The following is a 19,707-nucleotide window of genomic DNA, read 5'->3' on the forward strand; positions in this document are numbered from 1 at the left end:
GCCCGAAGCGTGGTCATCGCACGCGGAATACATGTAAAGTAATCCGCTGCCGCTCGCCACGCTTCGGGCTCGGTGGCTCGCTGCGCTCCCCACACTATATAAAATCAACTCCACATTGACGTGTATAGTGGGGGTTTGAAAAGGTCAGAGGAAGTGTTCCACCGCCCCTCGCGGGGCTCGCCGCGCTTCCGAGTGGCGTGGATAGTGGTGGTATTTTAGGAAAACATTCACACTTGCAAAATCATACAGCTGACACAGTAATGACGACATGTATTAACTAAGAACTGTAAATTTACTTAAATATGTGAAAAAGCAGAACGATAAAGATAATAAAAACAATTAATCAATTAAAAACAGTAAAACATTAATTAATAACAAAGAATCACAGTATAAACATCATTATTTAAAAATCACTTAATCGTCCTTAGGAAGGAGGGTAAGTGCTCCCAGGATTCTCTCAAATGAGTTATCCCCAACCAATGTTTTTCTCCACATGAACTCCTGGAGATAGGAATGGAGCATGTGGCGTGCTGTACCTCTTTGGCGCTTATTGCGCCATTTGCACGTGCCCCATATTTGTTCAACATTTTGGGTATGCACCCCTGTTGACGGGTCTATAAAATTAAATCCATGATTGACTTTGGCGTGCTGGTACCCTGCAAGTTCCAGTTGCTCAGTGCTGTACACCCTCCAGCAGTCACTGTAAATTGTGGTGCCTGGCTCTACAGTATCCATTCTCGCTTGCATCATGTCTTGGCACCATCGTGAGGAAGCACTGTCCCGTTTCTCTGCAAATTCCCACAAAAACCCACTGCTGTGGGAACATAAGGCCGACATTACTTTTCCTCCTGATGAACATGCTCTTGTCGGCCTCCACGATGTGGCCTGGACCGCCGATACGGCGCTGTGGCTGCGCCATGAGGTCCATCATACACGCCTCCTGCATCCATCTATTGTATAAAACAGCCATCTTTTTTTAAATGTCCAGTTGTTGCTGACAGAACTCAATGGATGTCAGCTCCTGGGCCCATGAGTATATAAAGCACACCAGGGCGACAAAGGTCAAGTGGCACCCAGGAAATCAGTGAGCCGCTTTTAGGCTCACCTTCAGCCGGCAGGCTTTCACATGCAGAGCCACATGCATTCTTTCACAGAAAGGCACATATTGTGGCCATTCGCACAATTCTGCGCCACCAGAAGGAGATTGTGTCCTTGAAAAAAGGCGATAGCCTCCTCCTCCGTCTGAGGCAGCGTGAACACGGTCATAGATGCAGCCATCTCAATAATCGCAATAACTTTCTCAATAATCTCAATAAATCACCACCAGCTCTGAGGTATGCTTCTTCTCCTGACAGAATATCACCTCAGAGTGATTTCTGAGAGGATCTGACAGGGGACGGGAATGACAGGGAGTGGGAATGGGAAAATCGCATTGCATTGAATGCTACTATAACGTAATGCGATGCGATTTCACTATGTTCGCGTACCTGTAAATATTATATTAATTCAGCAAAGGAATTAATGCCACATTTATTACTCAATGCGATACAATGAATGCTTAAATGGGAGTGTACTGTACTTTTTCACATGCATGACGTCTACAACGTTTGCCTATTAGTATCACCATTTCAGTGATCGGACAGAAAGACTTTCCGGACAGAATTTTGGAAGATATTGTTTATTTCTGTTTGTTAGATCATGTTAACATTCCAGATATGCTTTTCACTGCTACTGAATCTCCTGCCTTATGTATGTCACTTCCAATCCCTTTATGTCTTGTTAAAGATGCATATTTGTGTTTACTCTCTGTTCTGCAGAGACCATTGTTGCATTCTTTGTTATTCATTTTACAAAACAAATAAAAATTGTTATTTAAAAAAAAAAAATCAATAAACTAAATTGTGCATACCTGCTTCTGCTTGTCCACATATATTATAATTAGCAGTCATCAGCAATGGTTTTGCCTATCATATTGTCCATAAATACTTTGGCTTAGTACAACCTACAGTATCCTGCAGCACTCAGTTTGGGTAACACTACTATATAATGTGTCATGTGAATGTGGTTGTCATAGTAATAGAGTCCCTCTCCCCGCTCTGCATCCCTGGCAGCAGGCAGGATATTTGAATACAAAAGAATGGGCAGTTGCTCTTTCAGCCGCCCATTCTTTTGTATGTTTTTTTTTTTTAATTCTCCTGCCCCCTACCTGTAGCCCCCAGGAGTTACAATCGCATGTCAATTATCACATCTAAAAATGGCACATTAAGTACCAAATTGTATGTGAACCCTCCTGGGGGATGCCGGGGGAGCTCAAGGGAAATTGGGCCAGACTTGTCTTTAGGACAAGTTGGCCTAGTGTGTATTACTGCTACTGTTCTAACTGCCGGTATCCTCTACCTGACTTTTTAAAAGGTCTCATCTGCAGAATGAAGTAGGAGATGAGTGATGGCAAAATGGGGCTCTGATGCCAAATAATGTGGCATTTGGAAGAGGGGCCTGATGGCAGGTGGAGCAGTCATAAAAGGGACAACATGTGTTTTACATATAGATAAGTGGTAGACCAGTGGTTCCCAAACTTTTTTGAATCACGGCACCCTAGAGTATCAGACTTTTTTTTTCATGGCACCCCTAGGCCAAAAGTTGGATACCAAGAACTTCAGAAAAAAATAGAAAATTTGCGCTTATATGTCATCCTTAGGTTCAGTTATGTGTTGAGGAACATGATTCACTTCTGTTTATCCACATATTTTATAATTGGAAGTCACAAGCACTGATTTTCCTTATTACATTGTTCATATATCATTTGAATATGTCCTTGACCACCAACCCAGGGCACCCCTGCAAGTGTTCCGCGGCACCCCTGTGAGCCATTGTTGCACGCCGTCCGGGTGTCCCTGCACCCGGACGGACGGCGAGTACAGCGTCATCTGACGCTGCAGACGCAGCGTCATCTGACGCGGCGGGGGACGTTGCCGGGCAGCGTCCCAAGCCTCGCTCTGAGGCTAAGCGTCGGGGCGTTGCTAGGCAACGTCCCCGAGCTTCCGCCCGGCAGCCAGCAACGCGCGCGCCTGACGTCAGTCAGGCGGCGCGAAATTCGAATAAATAGCTGGCGTCTGCTGGGCACAGACGCCGGTTATAGCTTTTGCTCACCTCAGCAGTGTGCTGCGCTCCCCGGTCCCCTGGTTCCTTGGTCCCAGCTTCCTTTGTGGTCAGTCTTTGCTGCAGTCCTCCGGGTCTCCCAGCCTGTCAGCTGCTGTCTGCCGTTGGATTCCTGTGTCCCTGCATTTTCCCTGGACTCCTCTGCTGTATACCACCCTCAGCCTGTGAGCCTGCCGTGGACCCACAGCTTCCATCTTCCGTGGGTCACTTAAGTGCTCCAGTGGAGCTCAGGTCCTTTCCTTCTTCGGTTCCCTAGCCCTCCGCGGCCTAACCCCTCCGTGGGTTTATCCTTGGTTATCCTCTTTTGTCTTGTAGTCCCTGTCTTTTGGTAGTTGTTCCCTCACCCCCGTCTGTCACTAGTCTTCTGGTTAGGCAGGAGTGTCACCATTCATCCTGATCCCTGCTTTGGGAGTCACGGTCCCTTTGAAGTGTTTTTGGGGACTCCCTGATACCCTCTGGTGTCTGCGACTTGGTCGCACTCCCCGTCTTGGCCTGGTGCCGGCAGTCAGGGGCTCATTACCAGTCAGGTCCTTTAGTCAGCTTATCCTCTTGAGACTCCTCGTGGCGATCGCTTACCCCTTGTCCCCACTTAAGACCTGGCTGCATCGGGGTCGGAGCGGGCTTAACTCGCTCCTTCGAACGCGGCGGCCACAGGTGAAGCCTAGCTCCGCAGGGGTTTGCCATCTGCCTCGGGGACTCAACAGAGAGAGTGTAGGACCCGCTGTGGCCGTCCTAACCGGCGGTCCCGGCTGCGGGCTCACGCCCTGTTCTCTCTCCGTCTGGAACCTGTGTTGTCCCTGGTGCCCAGGCCAGGGCAACGTAACAGTATAACCGGCCAGAATAAAGACAGGTCTCCCCTGTCAAATACCTGGAGGGGTAGTGTTTTGTGTCGTTTGATATTATGAGTACCCCGTCTCAGACGTTTTCTGATCAGCTTCAAGGGCTTACTCAGATAGTCCGGGAATTGTCCTTGAAGGTAGCATCTCAAGAGCAGAGGTCGCGACCTCCAGACTCAGGGGGTTCAGATCCCAAAAAGAATTTGCCTGATCGGTTCTCTGGAGACCGCAAAACTTTTTTTAATTTTCGTGAGAGTTGCAAATTGTATTTTCGGCTCAAAACACGCTCCTTCTCATCCGAAGCCCAGCGTATTGGACTAGTTATCTCTTTGCTCCAAGGTGACCCCCAGACCTGGGCCTTTGGATTGCCTTCGGACAGCCCAGCCCTGGCTTCCGTAGACACTTTCTTTAGTTCTCTCGGGTTGTTGTATGATGATCCTGACCGTGAAGCCTCAGCAGAGACCCATCTTAGAGCCCTTAAGCAAGGGAAAGACCCAGCTGAGGTTTATTGTACTGAGTTCCGCCGATGGGCGAATGATTGCGGGTGGAACGACCCTGCATTACGCAGTCAGTTTCGTTGCGGTCTTTCCGATGAGATTAAGGATTGCCTCATCCAATACCCGGCACCTAAAACATTGGACAAGTTAATGGAATTAGCCATTAAAATTGACCGTCGCCTCCGTGAGCGAAGGTCGGAACGGGGCTCGCTCACTCGGGTGGTTCCCTATGTTCCGATGACCCCTGAGGAAAGTGAGGAGCCCATGCAACTTGGGGCAGCCCGCATTTCCCCGGAAGAAAGGGCTCGTCGATTAAGTTCAGGTCTGTGTTTATACTGTGGCTGTAAAGGTCACATCTTGAGAAATTGCCCCAATAGGCCAGTAAAAGGCCGGGCCAAGTGAACGAAGAGAGGGTTCACTTTGGCCTCCAGCTCTTTTCCTCTCTAGATTCATTACTAATCCCGGGGCATATTTCTTTTCAAGGGGGTAATTTTTCAGGGTCAGTATTTATTGACAGCGGCGCGGCCGGTAATTTCCTGGACTCCGCCCTCGCCCAGAGTTTGGGGATTCCACAACTCCAGCTTCCTATCCCCATTACCTTACGGGGCTTAGATGGTGGGGTTCTGTCCAATGGGGCAGTTACATTTCAGACTCCACCCATACAGTTGACCATTGGTCTATTTCACCAGGAGGAGATCACTTTCTTGTTAACCTCATGTCCTTCGGTACCCATCGTGTTGGGTTTCCCCTGGTTGAGAAAACACAATCCCATCATTGATTGGCGCCTTGGGGAGATTACCCAGTGGAACCCCAATTGTCAGCAGAAGTGCTTGCATATTTCTCTCCCTGTGAAATCCACCTCTTTAGCGGGGATTCCCATTCCCTACCGGGATTACGCAGACGTGTTTTCAAAGGGTAAGGCCGACAGTTTACCCCCGCATCGGCCATACGACTGTGCCATCCAATTGGTCCCCAACGCGCCATTGCCCAAGAGTAGACTTTATGCATTGTCTCTCCCGGAGACAAAGGCCATGGATGAGTACATCCAAGAAAGTTTGTCCAAGGGGTTTATTCGGCCCTCTAAATCTCCGCTCAGCGCCGGCTTCTTCTTTGTGGAAAAGAAGGATGGTTCTTTGAGGCCGTGCATAGATTTCCGTGCCCTGAATAAAATCACGGTGAAAAACACCTATCCCCTTCCTTTAATTTCGGTGCTGTTTGACCAACTACGTTCCGCTACCATTTTCTCTAAAATTGACCTTAGGGGGGCTTATAACCCCATAAGAATTCTGGAAGGGGACGAGTGGAAAACGGCATTCAGTACTCAGACAGGGCACTATGAGTACCTGGTAATGCCGTTCGGGCTATCCAATGCCCCAGCCGTTTTTCAGGATTTTATTAACGATGTCCTTCGGGAATTCTTGGGCAAGTTCGTGGTTGTCTATTTAGATGATATTTTAATTTTTTCCCAAGACTTGGACTCGCATAGGACACAAGTTCGTCAGGTTCTGCAAAAATTGCGCGAGAATCAGTTATTCGCTAAATTAGAGAAATGTGAATTTGAGGTGACCCAGGTATCTTTCTTGGGATATATAATTTCTTCGCAAGGATTCCAAATGGACCCCAAGAAATTACAAGCCATTTTAGATTGGGTGCGACCCACCAATTTAAAAGCAGTCCAGCGATTTCTTGGGTTCGCCAATTATTATAGGCGATTCATTCATGCCTTTTCTTCAATTGTGGCACCCTTGGTGGCATTGACCAAGAAAGGTGCGGATCCATCAGCATGGACTCCTCAGGTGGAACAGGCTTTCAAGACCTTGAAACAAGCCTTCATCTCGGCTCCAGTTCTTCGACATCCCAACCCTGAGTTGCCATTTGTGGTGGAAGTCGACGCCTCCGAAGTTGGAGCCGGGGCAGTTCTCTCTCAGAGAGATCCGGAGTCTTCACAATTCCACCCCTGTGCCTACATGTCCAGAAAATTTTCTCAAGCTGAGTCCAATTACGATGTGGGCAACAGGGAGCTACTTGCCATTAAGTGGGCCTTTGATGAATGGCGTCAGTGGCTGGAAGGAGCGGTTCATCAGATTCTGGTCTTAACCGATCATAAGAATCTACAATACATTGAATCAGCCAAAAGACTGAACGCTCGCCAAGCCCGGTGGGCACTCTTCTTTATGAGATTTAATTTCATCATTTCTTATGTCCCTGGATCGAAAAACATTAGGGCAGACGCCCTTTCCAGATGTTTTGTTCCTCAACAAGAAGGTGGGATCAAGTCTGGATCCATCATTCCTTCATCCTGTATCCATGCCGGAGTTAGCCAGACCTTGGAGGGTCTTCTCCGGCAAGCCCAAGGGCAAGCTCCAGCCCAAACTCCGGAGAATAAACTGTTTGTTCCTCCTTCATTGAGACGCAGAGTATTGGCAGAATGCCATGATACTAAGATTTCGGGTCACCCAGGAGTATATAAAACCCTTGCTTTATTATCCCGAGTGGTCTGGTGGCCAGGGATGGCCAGGGACAGCAAGGACTTTGTCTTGTCGTGTCCGGAGTGTGCCCGACATAAAGTTCCACGTTCTCGACCTTTGGGAGAGTTGTTGCCTTTGTCCGTTCCAGGCAGGCCTTGGTCCCATCTGGCCATGGATTTTATTGTGGGTCTTCCAGTCTCATCACACTGTCAAGTCATTTGGGTCGTCATCGATAGATTTTCTAAGATGGCGCATTTCGTGGCTTTAAGGCAGTTACCCTCGGCTAAAGAACTGGCCACGCTATTCCTTCAACACATTTTTCGTCTACACGGGTTTCCCAGTGATATTGTGTCTGGCCGGGGTCCACAGTTTGTGGCTCAGTTTTGGAGAATGTTCTGTGCTGCCTTGAAGGTTAAGATCAGCCTTACTTCCGCATTCCATCCACAGGCCAATGGACAAACAGAACGTCTTAATCAGTCCCTTAAGCAATATCTGAGGGTTTTTGTTTCCAAACTTCAAAACGATTGGGTTAGTTTCTTGCCGTTAGCCGAATTTGCGTATAATAACGCACATCATTCGGCCTCTAAGACGTCGCCCTTCTTTGCGGTCTACGGATTCCATCCACGGGCTAATTCTCTGGGACCGAATGCCTCTGGCTCTTCTTCGTCTGCTGCCTCTCGCCTCAAAGTCATATGGAGGAAAGTCCACTTGGCCCTTAAAGAAGCTGCTTTCAGAGAGAAGGTATTCTCTGACAAATCCAGACGGCCTTGCTCCTTCAAAGTTGGTGACTGGGTGTGGCTATCCACCCCTAATATAAAGCTTCACCAACCATCAGCAAGGTTAGGGCCTCGATTCATTGGGCCTTTTCGGATTGTCAGGAGGGTTAATCCGGTAGCATTCCGTCTTGCCTTACCTAAGTCCCTCAGGATTTCGAGTACCTTTCATGCTTCGCTTCTTAAGCCAGTGGTGTTTTCGCAGAAATTTCCTCGCAGACTGAGGAATGGCTCCGCCCCAGTGATGGTGCAGGGGCAACAGGAGTTCCGCGTGGAAAAGATCCTCGATTCTAGACTTGTGAGGGGTTCCTTGCAGTTTCTGGTACACTGGAGGGGATTTGGTCCCGAAGAGAGGTCCTGGGTTTCCGATGGAGATTTGCATTCACCCAATCTTAAGAGGGCCTTTTTTCGTCAATTCCCGGATAAACCTGGTGGGAAAGGGTTGTTAACCCTTCCTCAAGGGGGGGGTACTGTTGCACGCCGTCCGGGTGTCCCTGCACCCGGACGGACGGCGAGTACAGCGTCATCTGACGCTGCAGACGCAGCGTCATCTGACGCGGCGGGGGACGTTGCCGGGCAGCGTCCCAAGCCTCGCTCTGAGGCTAAGCGTCGGGGCGTTGCTAGGCAACGTCCCCGAGCTTCCGCCCGGCAGCCAGCAACGCGCGCGCCTGACGTCAGTCAGGCGGCGCGAAATTCGAATAAATAGCCGGCGTCTGCTGGGCACAGACGCCGGTTATAGCTTTTGCTCACCTCAGCAGTGTGCTGTGCTCCCCGGTCCCCTGGTTCCTTGGTCCCAGCTTCCTTTGTGGTCAGTCTTTGCTGCAGTCCTCCGGGTCTCCCAGCCTGTCAGCTGCTGTCTGCCGTTGGATTCCTGTGTCCCTGCATTTTCCCTGGACTCCTCTGCTGTATACCACCCTCAGCCTGTGAGCCTGCCGTGGACCCACAGCTTCCATCTTCCGTGGGTCACGTAAGTGCTCCAGTGGAGCTCAGGTCCTTTCCTTCTTCGGTTCCCTAGCCCTCCGCGGCCTAACCCCTCCGTGGGTTTATCCTTGGTTATCCTCTTTTGTTTTGTAGTCCCTGTCTTTTGGTAGTTGTTCCCTCGCCCCCGTCTGTCACTAGTCTTCTGGTTAGGCAGGAGTGTCACCATTCATCCTGATCCCTGCTTTGGGAGTCACGGTCCCTTTGAAGTGTTTTTGGGGACTCCCTGATACCCTCTGGTGTCTGCGACTTGGTCGCACTCCCCGTCTTGGCCTGGTGCCGGCAGTCAGGGGCTCATTACCAGTCAGGTCCTTTAGTCAGCTTATCCTCTTGAGACTCCTCGTGGCGATCGCTTACCCCTTGTCCCCACTTAAGACCTGGCTGCATCGGGGTCGGAGCGGGCTTAACTCGCTCCTTCGAACGCGGCGGCCACAGGTGAAGCCTAGCTCCGCAGGGGTTTGCCATCTGCCTCGGGGACTCAACAGAGAGAGTGTAGGACCCGCTGTGGCCGTCCTAACCGGCGGTCCCGGCTGCGGGCTCACGCCCTGTTCTCTCTCCGTCTGGAACCTGTGTTGTCCCTGGTGCCCAGGCCAGGGCAACGTAACAGCCATGGCACACAGTTTGGGAACCACTGTGGTAGACAGTAGTACTATTTGTCTGGAAAAATAGGTCCAGGAACTCCAGGTCTGGGGGTGGATCAATTAAATAAAATCTCTCTCTCTTTCTTTCTTTCTCTCTCTCAGTATTCAGTGATATATTTCTCCATGTGCAGCGAATCCTGTTTAGGAGGATTCAGGAGGGCTGCAGCATTCGCTGCCAGCCTACCTGTCACCCTATTCAATGCCGTAGGGGCTCTTTGCCCCTGCTGGTGAATTTTAACCCCTGCGGCCAATGCCGCAGGGAGTCGGGGGACGGAGGCAGGCAGGGAGATGGAAGCCTCCCTGCCTGCCCCAGAATTTGTGGGGAAGGGCTCCTGGGGCACAACATGTGCCCCAAGCACATGAATAAAAATAACATGCCCCTTCACAGAAAAATAAAATCTGATTTTTTGACACCAAAAAAACAACAAAACATTTTTTTTAAAAGATCACTTTCCAATTCACCTAAAAAAGATGACGAATGTAAAACGGAGAATCATGGCGAAAATCAATGGAGAAAGCAGTTCTCCATTTGAGCATTGAATACACTCTCAGCGAATCCCAGTGAAAACCCCATTGAAATACACCAGCGAATTGCAGCGAGCATGAAACAGAGAACTTGACGACATTCACTGTTCGCTTTCGGTGAACAGTGAACATTGAATAGGGTGAATCTGATTTTCACTGAAAACAAATTCACCGCAAGGAGTGAAAACAGCCCGATTCGCCGAAAAAAACGGTGAATTGGGAGCATTGAGTACAGGCCTCTCTCTCAATAAAGGGTAACTCTATTACGCCCTTACAATTTGTGAATGCTAAATTAAGCAGTTTTGTATTTGCATATTAATAGTGTGCAATCAGCTCTAATGATTTTAATGAAGATTTTATTTTCAGTTTTCAGATGACATTATGGACCAATCTATAGCAATCCAAGACACACTGGACAAAGGAGAGAACTGTGCTATAGTATCCTTTACTACTATATTTACAACGCTTTCAAGCTGGTTTATTTTATGTTCTTTTCATTGGTAGATAATATGTATATAAATATTGAATGATTAATGTAAATGATAAATATTTTGTAAAGTATATTATCATTTCCGATAATGGGCCAGATGTACTAAGCTTCAAAAGTGATTAAATGGAGAGTGATAAACAGACAGCCAATCAGCTCCTACCTGCCATGTCACTGTGTTTGAAAAATGACAGGCAGGAGCTGATTGGTTGGTGGTTTATCACTCTGCATTTTATCACTTTTGAAGCTTCGTGCATCTGGCCCAATGTCTAATGCTACCTTCAGTAACAGCAGCTGACCTCTCACTACTTATGTTTTACTGACAACATTGAGGTCAGGCACAGTGCTAGTTATAAAATGCAGCTTCTGAATGTATGAGTGCCAAAGACTGGAAGAATGTGTTTTTGATACGTTTATTACATTTCTGTTCTATTAACTGTAGCTAAAACCATTATCAAAGCGTTCAGTGGCACTGAGACCAGAAAATAGGAAACATTTTGAGTTGTGTTCCTTAATCTTTGGCTTCATGCGGTGCAAGGAGTATTAATTAACCCTCAAAGCAATGAAAGCAGACTTGTGGGACTGGTAGAGAGCACAGAGACGGCAGCGTGAGTATGGGGCATTTTTTAATCTTTTTTAATGCATGACATATATAATAATGTAAGGGTTGAGTGACCCAAAAATAATCTCTTGGGGGTATTTTTACTAAGCCGTGAAGAGTGATAAAGTGGATTGAGATAAAGGGCCTAATTCAGACCAGGGCACATTTTGTTTGCAAATGGCCAAAACCATGTGCACTGAAAGTGGGAAATGTGCAGAGAGAGTTAGATTTGGGTGGGGTGTGTTAAAATTTGAATCTGAATTGCAATGTAAAAATAAAGCAGCCAATATTTACCCTGCACAGAAACAATATAACCCACCCAAATCTTACTCTCTCTGCATGTCTCATATGCTTCACCTGAAGTGCAGCATGGTTTTGTCCGCTTGCAACAAAGGGGCTGATTCAGAACTCGGCACTGTTTTTGATGGTACAGGGTCTGCGCATGATGCATATGTGAATGTGCACACCCCCTGTATCATACTCACCGAGGCGTTTGCATGGACAGGGAGGGAGGTGGTGGCATCAGTGTTTTATAGTCATCCCCATGAAAACATTGGGCTTTCCCCTGGGATTGCAGGCATGACTTTGCCTATTCAAGGCGGGCGGCTCACATGACTTCTCTGCCCGCCCTGTCTTCGGTGGTCAGCAGCGGAAATAAAAGTCATTTCAGACTGACTTTTTTTTTTCCAAAGGGGAGAGAAACCATTCAATGGTCGGCAACCATCTAATAAATTCTTTCCCCTTCGGCCGCATGCGAGCATCATGAGAACATCCCCTTGCATGCTAGCTGACCTGTTCAACAGGCTGCGAGTATACGCAACCGAGCGAGCAGGTCTGAATCAGGCCCAAAATGTGCTGTGTCATCAGGTCTGAATTAGGCCCAAAATACCAAAAGTATTTTGGAGGTTATTCTGGTTGACACGCAAAGCTTTGCGTGTCATTCAGACGCCGCACGCCGTCTGCACTAACAGCCTCCCCCCCCCTTGCACGCCCAATATCCCCGCACGCATGTGAATGGATGTTTTACATATACATCCATTCGCAGCCTTGCATGCGGGGACACAATTGTTCGATGGTCAAACCATCAAATGATTTTGGAAGTGCTTGCAGAAATAAGACACCTCTGTGGTGTCTTAGGTCTGCGGGTGGCCTGTGCGGGTAGCGAACATCAGCTGCCTGCCCCCCGCACCTGCATCATCGGGAAATTACCATGGGAACGCCCAGCATTTTCATGGGAACACCCATTAAAAGCTGGGCGTTGCCACTGCCCCACAACCCCCTCCCACACTTCTATGTGCGAAAGGGACTAGCCCGCTCGCACCAAGCACCTGCACATGGTCAAATGCGCGGGGTAGCGATCAAATCAGAATAGCCCTATTTTTTCTCTGTCCACTTAACCCTCTACTAGACTTAGGGCCGTATTCAATGAGAATATTCATGACGTGCAGCGAATCCTGTTTAGGATTCGCTGCACAGTCGCCACTGCCCGCCGTGTTCCGGAGCCTCGCTGTCCCCCCTATTCAACGTCGCAGGGGCTCGCTGCCCCTGACGGCGAGTGTGAACGAGCCTGAGGATGGTGGCAGGCAGGGAGATGGAAGTCTCCCTGCCTGCCCCAGAACGTATGTGGGGGGAGGTGGGCTCCCTGGGAGCCAGGCAGCACAGGCTGCACCCCGGGAGAGCCAACAGGGGACCAGGTATTCACTGCACCTGATCGTGCATATGTAATGATCGGGTGCAGTGAATATATGAATATCTAATGAGCGGCTCTCAGCTCCCGGATCCCTGCTGGCTGCTCTGTGTAAAAAAAAAAAAAATGTAAATTAGGGCAACCTGATGAAGCGATAGCGGAACGTACGTCAGCGCACAGGCTGTGTGTGGCGGTGTTCTGTGCACTACCTCCGTGTGAGGTCTTCACTTATACTGCAGTCTCCAGCGTCCACAAATAGAAATGCTCTTTTTTTTTTTAAATGCAATTTATTGGTTGAATCACAGATAAATACAATCTCGTTACGGTACAAAAACAACAATAGGTATACAAATCGTTATTGTTAAACATCAATGTGATCCAAACTTTTTATATAAGGAATGAGAGAGAGAGAGAGAGGAGCCTCGCATTGGCAGTGTGGCTGGCTGCCAGCAGGAGAGTATTAGCGAGGCGAGTGAGAGAGTAGGGAGAGCGATAGAGTGAGGGGGGGGGGGGGTGTAGTGAGAGGGGGGTTTAGGAGGGGGTGAGAGCAGGGGGGGGGGAGAGGGGGATGACTGAGACATCAGGGAAGGGGGGGGTGGGGTGGCCTCCAATCCTAAAAATCAGAAATCAAATGGGGGGGGGGGGGGGGGAGAGTTTTGAGAAGAGAGCCAGGGGGACCAGACCTTATGGAATTTCTTAGTGGAATGGCGTATGATGGACGTCATGTATTCCATTTTATGGATATACCAGATGCGGGAGATTACTGCTTGAAGGGGGGCTGGGGTGGATTTTTTCCAGTCGATCGCTATTTGACATGTCATGGCAGCGGATATGTGGCGGAGTAATTTGTTCTGATGGTGTGTAAGCATGGGGTGGTTTAAGGGAAGGAGAAAGTATCTGGGGTCGAGGGGGACGGCAACATCAAACAAGCTTTAAAGTAAAGTTGTTACTTCTTTCCAAATGTTGGCGATTTTCGGGCAGGACCACCAGATGTGCATAAAAGTTCCCTCAGCCGTGCATCCTCTCCAGCACCTATCTGAGGAATCCGGGAACATCTTTTGTAATCGGGAGGGAATGTAATACCATCGATATAGGAGTTTATATATGTTTTCTTTGGTCTTCACGCAGATCGAGCTGGAGGCGGCATTATCCCATATTTCCTCCCATTCTTCAGAGTCTAAAGGGTGACCTAAGTCTCGTTCCCAGGCCAGCTCATGTGAGGCCCTTGTGGGGTCGGAATTTGTCCCCAGAAGCGAGTGGATTGCGGAGATTAGACCTCTGGTGGAAGAGTGCTTCCAGCAGATATATTCATAAGATGTTAGGGGTCTGGCGGTGAGGGTTGACAGGATTTTTGAGTGAAAGTGCCGGACTTGCAAGTAACGAAAGAAGTCTATGTTTGGGATTGCCGTGCCCCCACGAATGTCTGAGAACTGGGGAAAACTAGTATCGATGGCGATATCGTTGAGGTAGTAGACCTTCTCTTTTATCCAACTATTAAAGGAGGATTGGCCGAGTCCGGGGGGAAAATCTGGATTGTGAAATAGGGGGATTAATGGGGAGGGGGATGGTGCTAATTTAAATCTTTTGTTTACGAAGTCCCAAACAGTTAAAGACCGGGAGACCACTCGGTGGGCGAGAGTGGTGCGAGGGCGTCTGGCTCTGGGGAGCCACAGCAGGGATGCCATTGTGGCCAACCCCAGTGCTTCTGTTTCAATCTTTACCCATACCTTTTCCGCTCCCCAAGGATTACACCATTGAGCGCTTTGTGACAGTTGGGAGGCATAGTAATACTTCCGAAAATCTGGAATTCCCAGACCACCCTGTCTTGAGGGACGTTAAAGTAGCTTTAGTCTAATTCGGGGACGTTTTTTATCCCATATGAACTGGGAGGTTTGATGTTGTAAGGTTTTAAAAACGTAAGGGGGGATATATATTGGGAGGGTTTGAAAAAGGTAAAGGAGACGAGGGAGTATTGTCATTTTAACGGAGTTAATTCTACCTATCCATGAGATGAAGTAAGATGACCATGAGGTTAGATCTTTTTTAATCGTATCTAAGAGTCGGGGGAAATTAACCATGAAACAGTTGGTGGTAATGTTGTGTAAGGTAAATTCCGAGATACTTGATCCTCTTTTTATTCCAATTACAAGGGAGAAGGGTCTTTAAATCGGATTTGAGAGTTTCTGGGAGATGAAAATCAAGTACCTCGGTCTTCTCTACATTTATTTTATAGCCAGAGTATTGAGAGTAGTGTCGTATCTCGGAGAGAAGAGATGGGAGGGATCCGGCCGGGTCTGAGAGAGTTATTAAAACGTCGTCAGCATACAATGCATTTTTGTGTTCGGAAGGGCCAGTGCGGATACCGCGGATATTAGCGTTGTTACGTATTCTCGCCGCCAGGGGCTCCATAATAAGAGCAAATATGAGCGGGGAGAGGGGGCAACCCTGGCGTGTACCGTTCGCTATCTTGAATCTGTCAGATGTAGCTCCATTGACCGAGACCCGGGCTGTCGGTGTGCGGTATAATGCTCTAATGCCTTCTAAAAAAGTCCCTGTGAAACCCATCCTGTCTAGGACCGCAAAGGCAAAAGGCCAGGATATGCGGTCGAAGGCCTTTTCTGCGTCGAGTGCTAGGACCAGGGATGGAGTTTTCTGCTTTTGGATGGTGTGGATTAGGTCTACCGCCCGCCTCGTATTGTCTGACGCTTGGCGTCAAGGGATGAATCCAACCTGGTCTGGGTGTACCAGGTGAGGGAGTAATGGGGCTAGCCGGTTAGCCAAGATTTTGGCGTAGATTTTTAGGTCTACGTTCAGTAGAGAGATCGGTCTGTAGTTGGAGCATTTAGTGTGATCTCTGTCCGGCTTTGGGATCACCACGATGTCTGCTTGGGTCGCTTCCGTGGTGAAGGCAGCGCCTTCTAGGATGCTGTTAAAGAGCTCAGTGAGGTGAGGGGACAACTCCTTCGCACAAAGTTTATAGTATTGGGCTGTAAAGCCGTCTGGGCCTGGGGCAGCAGAGGGTCGCATGGAGCGAATTGCCGCGATGGTCTCTTCCCCCGAGATACAAGCATTTAGAGGGGAGAGCTGAGAGTCTGTGAGTGTGGGCAGAGGTGTGTCGGCCAGATAGGAGGCTAAGTTCTCAGTTGTAGTTGGGGAGGTAGGAGAGGGGTCAGTCAGGTTGTATAGAGATCTGTAAAATGTACGGAACTCCTCTACCATTTCTTTAGGGTCGTAAGTGAGGGAGTCTAGCTTCTGGGAATATAATTTGCCGATCGCTTTGGATGCTTGTTGGCGACGTAGTTTGTTAGCTAGGAGCGAATCTATTTTGTCTGCTTTATCATAGAAACGTTGTTGGAGTTTCTTTAGGATGGTCGCAGCACGGTGTGAGAGGAGTGTATTTAGCTGGCCTCTTAGCGTTTCAATTTGTGATAGCAATGTGGGGTTGGGGGAAAGTTTGTGTTGGGCTAATAGTGTTGCAAGCTGAGATTCCAGGGTCTGGACTTGTGCAGCTGCTTTTTTTCGAATTGCTGAGGTTTTTGAAATAAGTAAGCCTCTGATTGTGGCTTTATGTGCTTCCCAGAGGATTCCCGTGGAAATATCGGGGGTGGTGTTTTCTTTGAAGTAGTTTATAATTGCGCTCTTCACCTCTGCCAGAGAGGAAGGGTGCTGCAAAAGAGAGTCGTCTAAGCGCCATCTTAGAATCTTCGGGGGGCGTTCATATATATCTAATAGTATGTAAGTGCCTGCATGGTCTGTCCACGTGAACGGGGTGATGCCTGCTTCCCTAATTTGGGGGACCATGGAAGAGGAGATGTGGAGCATATCTATCCTAGAGTATTGTTGGTGAGGGGCTGAGAAGTGTGTAAAATCTTTATCATGGGGGTGTTTGAGGCGCCAGGAGTCGCATAGACCATAATGCTTCAAGGAGGCAACCAGAGTGCGGGAGGCTTTGGGGACCGCCGTCGAGGTGGCGTTTGGGGGGGGAGAGGATCTGTTTAGTAGTGGGTCGATAATTGTGTTAAAGTCTCCTCCCAAAATAATATGACCCTGTGCCACTTTATCTATGCGTTTAAAAATGGTATCAAAGAATTTGGATTGATCCTGGTTGGGGGCATACATGGAGATTAGGGTTAAGGTTACTGAGCGAATGGTTCCTATCACTATAAGAGACCGGCCATCAGGGTCTGCAATGGTCTTAATCGGGACAAAAGGTACATTACGGTGGATTAAAATAGCAACTCCCCTTTTTTTGCAATCAGCAGAAGCAAAAAAGGACTGCGAGAATGCGCGACCCTTAAGTTGGGAGTGGGTACCTGTGAGGTGGGTTTCCTGCAGAAACACGATAGCTGCGTTCTCTCTTTTACAGGCTCCCATAAGGATCGTACGTTTCCTAGGGGAGTTCAGACCATTTACGTTAATAGACAACAATTTAGGAGACATGGTGGTTTACGTGTAGACATCTCATGTATATCTAGAGAGTATAATGGGGTGAGCTTAGGAACTAGAGGGGGCCACCCCAGGGAGGTGCTGGAGGGGGGGAAAGAGTAGAAGTGAGGGGTCAAATGCTCTTTTAAGAGCAATGCTCACTATCCTATTCACCTATTATCCGCAATAATGACATTGATTGTGAAACTGTTTTGAATGTTAGTATAACCGCTGCAAGCGTGTCCCGCCGATCACACGGGGAGACACGCACACGCAGTGAGCCCCAGCACTGACACGGCTCCCCACACCAGCGTGTCAGGTTATAACAGGGACTCCTTTCTCACGCTTTAAGGACCGTATGTCCTATTTACCCTGATCACGCACATGGTTGCGCTATTATGTAGGAAAGATCTAGTGTAAATATTTAATGTAGTATAAGCTTAAATAAAAGCTAACCTATCTTCTATGTTATAAAACGCTAGTGACAAGTGCTCACCATCTAACAATACTAATTCAGATACGAACTCAATTTCAGCAACTACATCGGTATAAGAGGTTAACACTCCATAAATACATTGTTGCAAAGAGGAAAAGCAACAATACTCATACTAATGTGTTTGTCTGCATTACCAGATAAAAGCTGTCCTCTATACAAGTGCAACAATTGTTGCTTGTTCAGCTCAGTGGAATTCTACCACTGATATTGATTATAGATAGGATTGAAGAGCCCTACTAATATTCTTTACATATCCAGGAATAGCTGGGAAGCCTTTGGATATTACCAATAGTGGATATGATATTGAGACGCTGGATATATCATAATACTAATTGATTGAATTGTACACGGAAACACACACACAGTCTTTTTAAACAATTTATGGTGTTTTGTTTCACTTGATGCTTGTATGTTTGTTTTTATACTCCGCCTTTTAGTTGGATATCTAATAAAGCTTACGTTTTAGGATTGATATTATTACCTTTTTTTGGTGCACTATAAATGTGACATACTTTTCTTTCCTATCAATTGTCCATAACTCTGTCCAATAGTAGCACACCCCTAACATCCCCATGATCATATGATAGTCATGGACGAGAGATAAAACGGGGCCATCGTCATACTCCAATATTAGGGTGTACACCAATACCTACTCCATCTTGTGCGACATGCCCACCTCCCCAAATTCTTTATTAGCTGTTTACCAAAATGGGCAAGCAACTTCATTTACACCTCTGACCTTTCCTCCTATTGCAGATGTAGCTAGCATTACATCTATATTTACAACTTTGATATTTTACTATGAGGAAAAGTGATTTAAGAACAAACTTAATAATTACAATCGGGTCTTTTGGGGACCTTTTATTTACATAAAGAAATAAATAGCCAACATAGGCTCTAGTTCTGTGCTGTGGATTTGTAGTGTACGTACTCTGTTTAGCCTGTCTAGTTATCACTCAAGCAGAGGAACCGTGTTGTGGTGGAAAACAGCGCTGGCTGTCTAGCATTGGGGCTGGTTAAACATTTTAGTTTGGGAGTCTTCTAATTTTATGTATTACAATGCTAGGTACTGTTTAGTAAATTCCATCCAAGTAGTTTTGTATGAATATTAGGATTGTAATTTTGCAATGTGGAGACTAGTGGTCAGTAGCTGTATTACAATACAAACTGAATGAATGTTTGCACTAAGAGCATGGCAATATTAGGGGGCGTAGCCTACTCCTTACTCATAAACAGGACAATGTGATTACTGTGTGACACACCACTTGTGCTGTGTGTAGCTGTAGTGTTTGCCAGTAACAATGCCTTATGCAACATTCTAGTATATCGTCAATGATAAATTGATATTTGTATAGTGGAAATTGTGGCATTAAAAGGATGCACTTTAACCCCTCCCATATCTTTATCCCCTCTTTCCAAATTCTCCCTTTTGCTCCCCAATGGTGTTATCTACCTTATTGTTGGGATAAAGCAGATTGGTTCTTTTGATAAGCGGCCTGATTCCGACCCAAATAGTCAACCGCCACCCTACCAGGGATAATCCCACCCTTTGCAAAGCCAGCAAATGTGTAAAGACGATTTGCACCCCAGCGAAAAGCTGCATATCCATTGGCAGCTCACTCACCATCCAATGGTTTTCCCACTCTGTGCAGTCTCTATATAGCCCTGGACTTACTCTGTGGCTGCGATAAAATCAGGCTGACCGAGGCAAAAATATATGTGATACTTCCTGGCCTCACTGCAATTCCAGGCTATGCCTGATTACAGGATATGCTGAGAAGTGTGCACTTTTGACATAGGCTTTTGTGGTAGCAGTAACCTTTGTACCTGTCATAACTTCTTCATTGAATATAAGCTTTGAAAGTCCATAACTTTGTTGCTACATATCTGTGCTAGTTACTGCTATGTCTCTCTTATGTTCAACAGACTATTCTTCTACAAGCACAGGAGAATGGCAATCTGTGCAGAGGACGTGTCGCTGGATGTAATCGTCCCACTGGTAGAAGGAATTCTCATTGAAGAAGGTAATATATTTAGTTGGGATATTGTGACAGGGATAGGAACAGCCACATTTCAGGTTGATGTTATATTTGAAGCCTTAATGCAACAAAACTTCAAATGGAGTAGAGGCCAA

General features: G+C 47.4%; 1 protein-coding gene across 4 annotated transcripts in view; it reads left to right on the forward strand.

The window, feature by feature from the left end:
- INPP5B (inositol polyphosphate-5-phosphatase B) overlaps positions 1 to 19,707 on the forward strand; it is a 152,204-nt gene that overhangs the window by 8,455 nt on the left and 124,042 nt on the right. For 3 of the 4 annotated variants that reach the window (XM_083173575.1, XM_083173573.1, XM_083173576.1), the window contains 3 exons: positions 10,244 to 10,315; positions 10,893 to 10,972; positions 19,500 to 19,597. In XM_083173575.1, coding sequence (XP_083029701.1) covers positions 10,259 to 10,315; positions 10,893 to 10,972; positions 19,500 to 19,597 — 235 coding nt within the window. In that variant the 5' untranslated portion in view covers positions 10,244 to 10,258. Of the gene's footprint in view, positions 1 to 10,243; positions 10,316 to 10,892; positions 10,973 to 19,499; positions 19,598 to 19,707 lie in introns of those variants that run through there. The other variant, XM_083173577.1, reaches the window with a different exon arrangement.

This window comes from Crinia signifera, chromosome 2 (assembly GCF_055691185.1).
Source record: "Crinia signifera chromosome 2, ASM5569118v1, whole genome shotgun sequence".
Taxonomy (NCBI): Eukaryota; Metazoa; Chordata; class Amphibia; order Anura; family Myobatrachidae; genus Crinia; species Crinia signifera.